This window comes from Mytilus edulis, chromosome 11, assembly GCF_963676685.1.
Source record: "Mytilus edulis chromosome 11, xbMytEdul2.2, whole genome shotgun sequence".
NCBI classification, from domain to species: Eukaryota; Metazoa; Mollusca; class Bivalvia; order Mytilida; family Mytilidae; genus Mytilus; species Mytilus edulis.
This window is the reverse complement of record NC_092354.1, coordinates 6375368-6388456: the sequence shown is the minus strand read 5'-3', so window position 1 is coordinate 6388456 and position 13089 is coordinate 6375368. Positions and strand designations below refer to the sequence as shown.

The following is a 13089-nucleotide window of genomic DNA, read 5'->3' as shown; positions in this document are numbered from 1 at the left end:
ATATTGCATATCACAATAGAAAATAGTTGTATATGTATATATATTCTTTGATATCATGAAAAAAAAATAAGAAAATAAGGAGAAATCTATCTTTCTTCTGTCTATTGATGTTCCGTCATTGTGCCCGATGTTAGATACCATCGAGTCCGAACAAATTTTGTCGGTGTGGTTTAGACACAGTGTAAATGTAAACATAGTCATATTTTTAAACTTACAGTTGGCGTAATTCTGAATTCTTGTAAATCCTAAAGATTTTTTTAACTCAAGCAAAACTATTTACCGTAGTCGTATTTTGGAAAAATCTGTGAAAAATTATTGACCCTCTTCTAATTTATACTTGATTTGGCTATTTAACTTTTTTCTATTCGAGCATCACTGAGAGTCTTATGAAGATGTAACCCGCGTCTGGCATGCAAGATCTTAGGCCTAATACTTTTTTGATAATCTTTTTTTTTTTTTTTTCTTTTTTTATCTTTTTCGTCCCATTATCAAAGTTTTGTACCTTAATCTCTTTCTTTCTTTTTTTGGTCGAAATTATAGTTTTTTAAGAGGTTCTCAAACAAAAGTAATGACATAATCTGTTTTTGTAAAAAAAAAAAAAAGGTATCCACAATATTCTAGTTTATTTGTTAAAAGAGAGACCAATGATGACAAAGAAACATTCACTCTCAATAAAGTCGAAAGCGAGTCGGCGAGCATTGGAAAACTACGAAACGACGACAAGATAAACAGCGGTCCATCAAGGGAAACCAATCCCACAAAAAAAACGCGGTGCTCTCAGGTGCTCCTGAACAGGGATAAATGAAAAAAATCAGACTTCTAGTACAAATGTATGTACACAATACATACTGCTTATAGTTGTAATTATAACATAGTTTACCTACCATCTTTAAATAAATTGGTATTTGTATGTTGTAGATAAAAAAACACATCTGTGAACAGACTGTAACACTTAGTTATGTCCAGTAAAGAGGCTACTGCAGACAAAGAGTTTCACCGAAAAAGTTCTTGTCTACGTCAAATGAAAAATCTTACTGGTAAACAACCTTACAAATGTGATGAATGTTGTAAAGAATTTAGTAGCAAAGGCAATTATAATATACACAAGAAAATCCATACTGGCGAAAAACCTTACAAATGTGATATTTGTGGAAAAGGATTTGTCCAAAACAGTAACTGTAAAGTTCACAAGAAAATCCATACTGGCGAAACACCTTACAAATGTGATAAATGTGGAAAAGTATTTGGTCATAAAGGCAATTATAATATACACAAGAAAATCCATACTGGTGGAAAACCTTACAAATGTGATATTTGTGGAAAGGAATTTTGCCAAAAAAATATTTATCAAATTCACATGAGAACACATGCTAGCGAAAAACCTTACAAATGTGATGTATGTGATAAGGAATTTGGTCAGAAAGGCAACTATAATGAACACATGAGAATTCATACTGGGGAAAAACATTTTAAATGTGTTTTTTGTGATCAAGAGTTTCAACGAGAAAGCGCCTGTCGAATTCACATGAGAAAGCATACTGGTGAACAACCTTACAGATGTGATGTTTGTGGACAACAGTTTCGCAGAAAAAGTAATTGTCTAACTCACATGAGAACACATACTGGCGAAAAACCTTACAAATGTGATATTTGTGAAAAAAAGTTTTGCAAAAAAGATAATTGTCTAATTCACATGAGAACACATACTGGTGAAAAACCTTACAAATGTGATGAATGTGGTAAAGAATTTAGTACCAAGAGCAACTATAATGTACACATGCAAAAACATACTGGCGAAAAACCTTACGCATGTTATATTTGTGGAAAAGAATTTGGCCAAAGCAGTTCTTGTCGTACACACATGATAACACATACTGGCGAAAAACATTACAGATGTGATGTATGTGGTAACGAATTTAGTAGCAAAGGCAATTATAATATACACAAGAAAATCCATACTGGCGAAAAACCTTACAAATGTGATATTTGTGGAAAAGGATTTGTCCAAAACAGCAACTGTAAAGTTCACAAGAAAATCCATACTGGCGAAACACCTTACAAATGTGATAAATGTGGAAAAGTATTTGGTCATAAAGGCAATTATAATATACACAAGAAAATCCATACTGGTGGAAAACCTTACAAATGTGATATTTGTGGAAAGGAATTTTGCCAAAACAATATTTATCAAATTCACATGAAAACACATGCTAGCGAAAAACCTTACAAAATGTGATGTATGTGATAAGGAATTTGGTCAGAAAGGCAACTATAATGAACACATGAGAATTCATACTGTGGAAAAACATATTAAATGTGTTTTTTGTGATTAAGAGTTTCAACGAGAAAGCGCCTGTCGAATTCACATGAGAAAGCATACTGGTGAACAACCTTACAAATGTGATGTTTGTGGAAAACAGTTTCGCAGAAAAAGTAATTGTCTAACTCACATGAGAACACATACTGGCGAAAAACCTTACAAATGTGATATTTGTGAAAAAAAGTTTTGCAAAAAAGATAATTGTCTAATTCACATGAGAACACATACTGGTGAAAAACCTTACAAATGTGATGAATGTGGTAAAGAATTTAGTACCAAGAGCAACTATAATGTACACATGCAAAAACATACTGGCGAAAAACCTTACGCATGTTATATTTGTGGAAAAGAATTTGGCCAAAGCAGTTCTTGTCGTACACACATGATAACACATACTGGCGAAAAACCTTACAGATGTGATGTATGTGGTAAAGCATTTGGTCACAAAAGCAATCGTAATAAACACATGAAAATCCATACTTGGAAAGATAAGATGTGATATTTTGAAAAAGAGTTGGCAGAATCAGTAATTGTCTGAGACATACAAAAACATATACTGATAAAAGAAGGCCTACAATGTGACGTATGGGTACAAGCTTTAGTTCCGACGGTTATTATCGTAAAGACATTATAACCGTTACAGATTTTGTACCTTTCCAGATAAATATTGCCAAAATGGCTTCGAATGGGATTCCGTCTTTGGGAACGATTCACAATGCGGGGTACTAGCTCTTTATTCACACACAAGTCGGCAGTTCAATACAGTAAACATAAACAAATTGGTAAAGTCCAAATTCATTTAATAAAGTCCAAATATAAAGTATCAGTGTTACAACTTAGTTAATTTAAACCAAAAACAATGTATATGATTGCGATGGAAAATCCGAACGCAGTTCATGTGCTCTCGTTGGCATATCCAAACGGAGTCCTTATATACAAATTTATCTTTCTTTAAATACCAAATAGAAGTTGCTATTGCAACACAGTTTGTAATGGTCATTTCGTCAACAGAAATTAGATAACAGATTGATTACGTTTATCAAAGAGAGTTACGATAGGTGATCAATCTATCGGTAAATTATTTGATATGACCGTATAAAAGTTGCATAACGAACTTGTAAGATGTTTGGATTAGCTTACAGTTTAAAAGGTTATTGACAAATAGAAATTTATAATCTTACATGTTTCAGATGTAAACAAATATTTCGGACATGTAAATTCATAGCGACTTTCTAGATCATTCTTAGTATTGAATACATTAAATATGCATGCTGTAAACGAAATGTACATAATAGAAATCAATATAGTTAGACAGTTTGAAATATAAAATTGACGGTACCAAAATAATGTGTGACACATGTGTTGAGTGAAGGATTAAGTGACAATAGATACACGAGAAATCATGAATGTTATGATCTTTACAAGTGTGGTATGCGAAAATTCATACATGTGATGACCTTCCGATAACGTTCATATAACACTGGTACTCAATTTTGGTAGGAGTATGTCCTTCGGATACATTCATTTAACACTGATACTAAGTTTGTGTAGGAGTATGTCCTTCCGATAATATTCATATAACACTAGTACAAAGTTTTTGTATGAAATGTCCTTCCGATAACGTTCATATAACTCTGGTACTCAATTTTTGTGGGAATATGTTCTTCCAAAACATTAATTTACTAAGTTTTTGTAGGAGTATGTCCTTCCGATAACGTTCATATAACACTGGTACTAAGTTTTTGTATTAGTATGTCCTTCCGATAACGTTCTAAAAAGACTTGAACTTAATTATTCTTGGGCTAGACCCAAACAAAACGTACATATAGCACTTTTACTGCCTACTAGAGGTATATGGTAGTATCATATGTTTTTTTTTTTAAATTATTTGATGCCGTGGGATTGTGATTTTTAGCTTTAATGTAAACCATGTCCGGTTTTAACTTGTATTTACAGCAAAGATAGCCAGTTTTGTGTTCTGTAATATACTGTAACAGTTTAATTTTACATGTCCGGTAGCATCGTTACTTCTCAAAACATCTTCCGAACAATATCTGGACATCGGTGTCGTGGGCATGTACAATGCCAAACCACACATGAACTTTCTTTAGTCTTCGTAGATCTATTCCAACTTGAAGTCTTTTTGAGTCTACGACAAGCAGAACATGATATTTTATACCATTGAATATTGAAGCCATAGTCTTGAAGATCGATTACTTGATTGGTGTTCCGTTAACGTAGCCGCAGAACAAAAACGCGAGAGCTACTTTTGAATATTTCTACAATTTTAAGTAGTTTTCCACTCACAAACACAATAATATTTTCAACATTTATTAAAATATTTGAGCTTACATTTAGTATAAAACGATCGTGTTTACAATTCAATAAATTATATCTGTCAAAATTTTATTTTTTTAACTGAAATGTTTCAAGTGTCCAAACTAAATTTCCCCTGGGACATTTCCGTACATCATATTCTTTTCAAAATATCTATGCAAATTTAAAATGGAGTAAACCAATACTGAAATATATCACGTCATATTTCTGATCATAAGATATTATTCAGAAGTAAATTTTGTAAAAAAAAAATCACTTTTTCCGTATTTTACTTATCAATGGACTTAGTTTTTAATTGTTCGAGTTTTATGTTTCGAGTTTGTTACATGGGACAACGCTAAGTAAACGTGTTTTCTGATAATCTGTGTCTTCCGAAGCCTAATAATATTATATTTTTATTCTCTCTCTATAATAATGAGAAAATTTACGAAGCAATCTTTCTTTTCATATATAATTTGAAATATTAATTTCAGCATTTCTTAAAAAATTTCCCCGTCAATTAGTTAGTTAGCGCTATTTTTCGTGGTAGTAGCAATATCTAACGCATGCGTCCTAACATTTTTTTTCTCTAGAGCATATAATCATATATATTATAATAACCCAAATAAGCTTTCATACTATCCACGAGTACATTTTACCAATGTATATGGAATTTTTTAATTTAAAAGTATTGTAGATTTCATAAAATGCATTTACGTTACTTGGTTTTTTTTCATAAACAAATATATGTATATTGTCGAGTTTTTATATTGTTTTGTGAAAATATATACATATACATTTTTATTTCGTCAACGTTAGAGTAAAGCTTTCATTCATATTATATTAAATTGTATGTTGACTCTTACCGCATATATATAGTTTTGCTTGTTTCCAATCGTTACCGAGGATTTTCAAAGAAGTATACAATTGGAAAATGGCCTGCAACATGAACAGTAATTTGGATATAACTGTTTGCTTAAACTTTTTTTGATAGATTAATATTTGCTAGACGTACAGTGGCAAATATGCCATGTATATTCATGTAATCCCTCAAACAAAAAAAAAGCCATTATCACTGATGAACAATTAAGTATCGTGACATTTTTGTTTAGGGGACGGCTGAATCACACCGCCAGATGCAAGATTTCTTGCTGCATTGAAGACCCATTGGTGGACTTCGGCTGTTATGTGCTCTTTGGTTGGGTTGTTGTCTCTTTGACAAATTCCCCATTTCCATTCTCATTTTATGGTATGTCGGAATTATATTTATAAAGCATGTATATGAACTTGAACATTTGTAGTTGACCGAATGCAAAATAAATAATTTATACCGCAGTCACATTATTATAAACCACGATCGCACTACGATCTGTGAAAAAATGCAAATTTTGACGATCGTAGCGCGATCGTGTAGATAGTAGTAAGGGCGCATCACGGTCGTGATGAGGTTTTCAAGATCGCGATGAGCTCTAATTGGCCAACACTATGGATGAAACGATATTAATTAAAAGATTTATATAGAAAAAGGAGGGGGTTCCAACCCTCGGAAAATCAGCCCGTGTTCCGTGTTTTATTGCAGCCTATGTCTTTTGGCCTCTAGTTCCCCGTAAGAAGAATGTGAGGACATATCTTTTTGTATAAAAATTGATTCCCCAACGTAAGCTGTTTCCTCTTTGGGAAATGACAGAAAAACTGCATGACAGTATTATGCATGTTATTACTTTGTTTGGATAAAGAAAATACATTCACATACACTGGTTATGATATAGATATGTAGGAAGATATGGTATGAGTGCCAATGAGACAACTCTCCACCCAAATCACAATTTTTAAAAGAAAACAGTTATAGGTTAAGGTACGGTCTTCAACACGGAGCCTAGGCTCACACCGAACAGCAAGCTATAAAGGACCCCAAAAATTACTAGTGTGAAACCATTCAAACGGGAATAATAAATAAATAATAAATACAATATTTATAGAGCGCATTATATAATAACAAAAATTACTCTAAGCGCTTCACATTTAAAAATATATAAAATACAAAAAAATACATAAAACATAGATTACAAAGCACTATCTTAAAAGAAGCAAACAAGCATATAAAAATTTATAATTTTTTTTTTTAAAAAGAAACGAAAAATGCATGTACCCTAAAATATATACAAAACTGTCTAAAACTAATGCAGTCAAATAAAAGTATATATAAAATCTACAAGAAATCCTTAAAAGCAGTCCGAAATAAATGAGTCTTGAGTTGCTTTTTAAAAACAACTAAAGAATTTACACTCCGTAAAGACGATGGCAAATTGTTCCAGAGTGTAGGCGCAGCCTTGTCAAAACGCCTCTCACCGTAGCTTTTCGTTCGAACGTCATTTGGAGGATGTAGGAGCATACTATTTTCCGACCTGAGGGATTTACTTGGCTTGTATGGCGTAATTAAATTTTGAAGGTAACTAGGAGCTTTGCCATGCTGTGCGTTGTACACATATAAAAGAAGTTTATATTGGCAACGGTAATGTATGGGTAGCCAGTGTAACGATATTAAAACAGGCGTAATTGAGTCAAATTTCCTTTTTCGTGTTATCAAACGTGCTGCTGTGTTTTGGATCGCTGCAATTTACTGATAATTTTTGGTGTAAGTACCGTACAACAATGCATTGCCATAGTCCAGCCTTGATGTAACTAGGGAGCACACTAGTGTTTTACAGGCTTCAACTGAAATTAAAGATCGAATTCGACCAATATTCCGAATTTGGTAAAAACAAGCCTTGGTGATCGCACTTGCTTGGTGTTCCATACTGATGGTTTTATCAAAGTACATTCCCAGATTTTTCACACAAGAAACGTCGCTTAACACTGTTCCATCAAATGTCAGACGAAAATCTGAAAGATGTTTCAATTGATGTTTTGGTGCAAAGATTATTAATTCTGTCTAGCAACGATCTAGTCTATATAAAAAAACAAGAAACGAGAAACACTTATGAACCACATAAATAGACAACTACTGAACATCAGATTCCTGACTTCGGACAGAATGTCTTTATTTAATCAACCCATAAACCGTATCAAATACTCGGTATACGTCCTTAGTATCGCTTTATTGTACTTTTTTTTGTTATTCTAATAATTGAAATAAAAGGAGACTGGGATAATAACAAAAAAACAAATACAAGTTAACAATTTTTATTCGTACATTCGTTCATGTGCCTACTCCGGGTTTTGATATGAAGTACTTAGTCAGTGATTGGGAATCAATTTTTAGTAGCAGAGTGCTTGTTCAATTCATCAACAACAAAAAAAGAATTTTAGTCCGACATAATGATTAACAAAAAGATCTTAGTTATCTTTTCGGATTTCAGAAGTAAAAGCTTGTTTGGTTTTCAACGAACCGGCGATAAGTCGATGATTTTTATAATAAAAAAAAAGAATCGTAGAATTATACTCATTAGATCGATAAAAAGCAGAATAAATCTAAAATGGTTCAATAATTTGCATTATGTCCGGTGCCAAGTATTTCACGTATGATAAGGAAGATCAGGACGAAAACAAATTAACAATGAATACAATAGATCTGCATTGAACGCCGGGGAAAATAGCATTATAACTGGGCACCTACCTCGGGTAATTACGGACCATCAAACAGTTGTTTCAGAGGTTCTTCAAAATACAAAAAATTGTATGGCACTCTCATCATGAGGCATCAGATTTCACGTCTCATTTCTGAATTTAAACATCACACACATTCAAAAGGACGACCCGCACTAGCAATGATTTGATTGTCCGGAGAAAACGGAAATTATCATGGGGGTTTAAATTTATTGACGAACAACATTATGAACATATACAAAAATCGAATCTATAGTATGCAGCCATGCATATGCAATCATGTTTGTTTCATTTGACACGGTAGATAAAAAGGCAGCAAAAAATGTCAATATTTACGTCTTCGTCATAGCGGCTCTATGGTGACCGTTGCGCATATATTAGATTCTTGGTTGCTGTAGTGAGATGAGAAGGGAGTTTGCATGCATACAAACGCCAGTGGACACAAACCGCTTCTCAAACATAAAGTTCAATATAAAAAAGAAGATGTAGTATGATTGCCAATGAGACAACTCTCCACACGGGACCAAATAACACAGAAAATAAACATCTATAGGTCACCATACAGCCTTCAACAATGAACAAAGCCCATACCACATAGTCAACTATAAATGGCTCAGAAATGCGAAATGTAAAATAATTCAAACGAGAAAACTAACGGCCTCATTTATGTACAAAAAATCACAGGGACTCGGTTCGGAGATTTTTATCTATGATTTTTCAATCTTTTTTCGTATTTCCTGTCTAATTGTATAACATTATAATAATAATTATACGTATAATGTAATACAAAACGACAGGAAATACGAAAAAAGATTGAAAAAACATAGACAATTTTTTGCTTGTTTCCAATCGTTACTGATGATTTTCAAAGAAGTATACAATTGCAAAATGGCCTGCAACATGAACAGTAATTTTGATTTAACTGTTTGCTTAAACTATTTCTGATAGATTGATGTTTGCTAGACGTCCAGTGGCAAATATGTCATGCATATTCATGACGTCCCTCAAACAAAAACAAGTCATTATCACTGAACTAGTATACATTTTTGTATAGGGAACGGCTGAATCACGACGCCGGGTGCGGGATTTCTCGCTGCATTGAAGTCCCATTGGTTACCTTCGGCTGTGATGTGCTCTTTGATCGGGTTGTTGTCTCTTTGACACATGTCGGAATTATATTTATAAAGCATGCATGAACTGGAACATTTGTAGTTGACCAAATGCAGAATAAATAATTTTATGTCGCAATCACACTAGGCCATGATCGCGTGAAAAAAATGCAAATTTTGACGATCGTAATGCGATCGTGTAGATCTTAGTAAAGTCGTATCACGTTCTTCTTACGACCTGACTACGTTCGTAAGTTACGACCATATGATCATTGTCATTTTCACATAAGATATGCAAAAGCTCTCCAGGTTTTGTTTGTCTGTATGTAATTTGGACCTCTTGTCCTTTTTCTCTCATGGCTCAACCATGCTTGACACATTTTATATCATTCACTAAAACATCGTCATTTGAGCTAGATGGACCAGTGATAGGTTGTGATTCAGGTTGAATTAGTCGGTCCGACATCTATGCTGAATCAGGATTCGTTAATACCAGACAGTGAAGTCATAAAACTTTTTTTTTGTACTAATATTCCCAAATGCTGGATTTCATGTTTCGAGCAAGATTTTTGTGCTCCGAGCACTCAGCAAAGTTTTATGACTTCAAGGCCAGAGCTCCCTCTGCCTCTGCCTCTGCCTCTGCCTCTATTGATTTTGATGGCATGACTGTGCTGTTTCCTAAAAATCTACGTATTAATCAGAAATAGATCGAATGGAACAGTATTGATATGGAACATTATCGGTCGTCCCACTGTCTTTATCGCACCGCGGGTAAATCATCACGTTGTGATTGGTTTAAAGCCGTCACGTGGTGACCCCCTATGAGACCGTAGGGGGTTGGTAAATTTCATAGGGGGTTCATGACGCGTTAATAGTGACGTCATCTATTAATGTTGTTGTGTTTTTTTGTTTATTTTTCAACAAAACGCAGCAGAAAAAGTCTAGCGTGCGATAAATTCGTTATACGGTTAACTACTGACCCCCTATGAATCCATAGAGGGTGAATAAATTCCATAGGGAACTCGGCCTCCGGCCTCACCCCCTATGGATTTTACTAACCCTCTATGGATCCGTAGGGGGTCAGTAGCGAACCATATAACTTATAATATCACTCTGTTCAGCTCTTAATATTATTCCGTATCATGTCTTTGTGACGTCAAATACGTTGACTCGGCCTTAATAACGTTGACCCGGACATATCAGCGACGTCATAATGTTTGAACCGACGTTAATAACTTTGACCCGAACTTATCAAGTCATCTTTTGTGTGCTGGTGAAACAAAGAAAACACTTCCGAAACACGCAAATTTAACCCGATAAATCGATTATCAGATTATCTGCATATTGATATTGTAAAATATCAGCTGCTTGACATTATATGAAGGCTTTTTGATCTCGTTCGCTACGCTCACTCGACAAAAAGCTTCATATTATGTCTCGCAGCTGACACTTTATGATATCAACATGTAGATAACCTGATAATCGGTACCGATGATGACGTTGCTGAGAACGTTACATAAGGTCTTGCGGTCATAAAACTTTCGAGCACGAAAATCGTACTCAGACTCGAAAATCAATCAATCAAAATACTGGATTTGGTGTTTCGAGCACTAATTGTGTACTCCAAGTTCTGAGTAAAGTTTTATGACTGAGGACCAAGATCACGTGATCTATATCGCTTTTTGGCCCGGTCCAATATTTCCAATACGGACTGGCAATAAATCTGAATTACATGTAAACATATATTGTGCATGTAATTCAGAATTACTTGCTAGTCCGTATTGGAAATATTAGCCCTATATTTACATTATTGCCAGTCCGTATTGGAAATATTGGCCCTATATTCACATTTGATTAAAGTTAAGAAAGGAAATGAGGAATGTGTCAAAGCGACAACAATCCGACCATAGAGCAGACAACAGCCGAAGGCCACCAATAGGTCTTCAATGTAGCGAGAATTCCCGCACCCGTAGGTGTCCTTCAGCTGGCTCCTAAAAAATATGTATACTAGTACAGTGATAATGGACGTGATATATACTAAACTCCGAATTCTACACAAGAAACTACTAGTAAAATTAAAAATCATACAAGACAAACAAAGGCCAGAGGCTTCTGACTTGGGACAGGCGCAAAATTGCAAAACAGCATTCAGAACAAGTCTGTTTTGAAAAAGTTGGATTATTTAATAAAAGTGTTATGAACTGGCTATTTCTGAATTGGCACTGGTATAGATTCTCGGTCAGCTGTATTGGCCCTCGACTCTTCTGTGATTAAGATACAGTATATATTCCGGATACTATACAGATTGATTCACTTACTAGTATAACATAACGTGCTTTAAAATAACAACAATAACAAAAGCACTTCGCCATTTTTTTTTTTACAAAATCCATACTTAGTGTTCAATTGAAAACAGAAAACCATGCAGTGGTCTTTACCGTTTCATTTTTGAAGCTTTCTGTGTACTTCCTACGTACGGATCGTAGAGAGTATGCTTGTAATATTTGTCACTGGATATTTAAGCAAGCAAGTCTCAATCATACAGTTCACTTACGGATATACTTTTTGTAAAGGTTTATAACACTGAAATAGTTGTTTATGGATTTGAGGATTTTATCTTAACCTATTAATTAAATAAACATAAAAATAAGATAAAGTTTATCTTATTAAGAAACAGTTTGAAAGACGGATATAATACAGGTTGGGTCACTTACGTGTATAATAGAACGAGTTTAATAACAAGAATTTATATCTGCCTATGCGTAATGGATGTTTCTCCTTGTTGAAGGCCGTACGGTGATTGTTAGTTGTTAATTTGATGTCATTTGGTCTCTTGTTGAGAGTTGTGTCATTTGCAATCATGACACGTCTTCTTATTTTTTTTTTAGTTTTTTTTATGCCCCACCTACGATAGTAGAGGAACACTATGTTTTCTGGTCTGTCCGTCCGTCCGTCCGTCTGTCCCGCTTCAGGTTAAAGCTATTGGTCAAGGTAGTTTTGCTGAAGTTGAAGTCAGATCAACTTGAAACTTGGTACACACGTTCCCTATATATATATATATATATATATATGATATGATCTTTCTAATTTTGCCAAATAAGAGTATTTATCCCAATTTCACGGTCCACTGAACATATAAAATGATAGTGCGAGTGGTGCATCCGTGTACTGTGGACACTTTCTTTTTCTCGCTATTTTAATATTTGAATTGTTTTACATTCTGACATGGAGGGACCTGTATAGCTTACTTTGCGTAATGGGTTGCTCATTGTTGAAGACGGATATTTACTTAAACTTGCATGATTTGGTTGTATAATTGACAACCTTATCGCGTTTGGGGTTTTCAACCCCTTCAGTTTATAGGGACAACATCAACAGATCAACGAAGGATAAAAAACTTAATTCAAATAGATTGGGGTTGGGGTGGGGTAAAAATTGCTGCAAGTCTTGTTTATCCAAAATCGGTTTTACATGCATGACTGTATCCATATTGGTAAATCAATTTTCCCCAAATTAAGTTAAGGAGGGGGGATGGGGGGGGGTCAGTTGATCAACTATGCGAATTAAGTTTGTTATCCTGCATTGAATTTTTGATGTCGTCCCTTACATGCAAGGAGAAGAACGATTAAATTTTAGAAAAGGTTTATCATTCAAAAAGCATTTCTGAAAAGTCACACAACAAAAAAATCATGGAGGATTTTTCAATTTATTGGCAATACTAAAATATGCTCATAGGTT

General features: G+C 34.2%; 1 protein-coding gene across 1 annotated transcript; it reads left to right on the top strand.

Annotated features, from left to right (window-relative positions):
• Window positions 1–325: 325 nt before the first annotated feature.
• On the top strand, window positions 326–2858 carry LOC139495054 (zinc finger protein 227-like). The gene is made up of 2 exons (XM_071283208.1): window positions 326–2197; window positions 2367–2858. The coding sequence occupies exons 1-2, from the start codon at window positions 959–961 to the stop codon at window positions 2817–2819; spliced, it is 1692 nt and encodes a 563-aa protein (XP_071139309.1). The 5' UTR covers window positions 326–958; the 3' UTR covers window positions 2820–2858.
• The last annotated feature ends 10231 nt before the right edge of the window (window positions 2859–13089 follow it).

Bases quoted from the DNA above. Each gene is read 5' to 3' on its own strand.
- LOC139495054 (XM_071283208.1), top strand. From the start codon at position 959: ATGTCCAGTAAAGAGGCTACTGCAGACAAAGAGTTTCACCGAAAAAGT. The intron at 2,198-2,366 runs ATGAAAACACAT...TGTCGAATTCAC, and splicing joins ACAATATTTATCAAATTCAC to ATGAGAAAGCATACTGGTGA.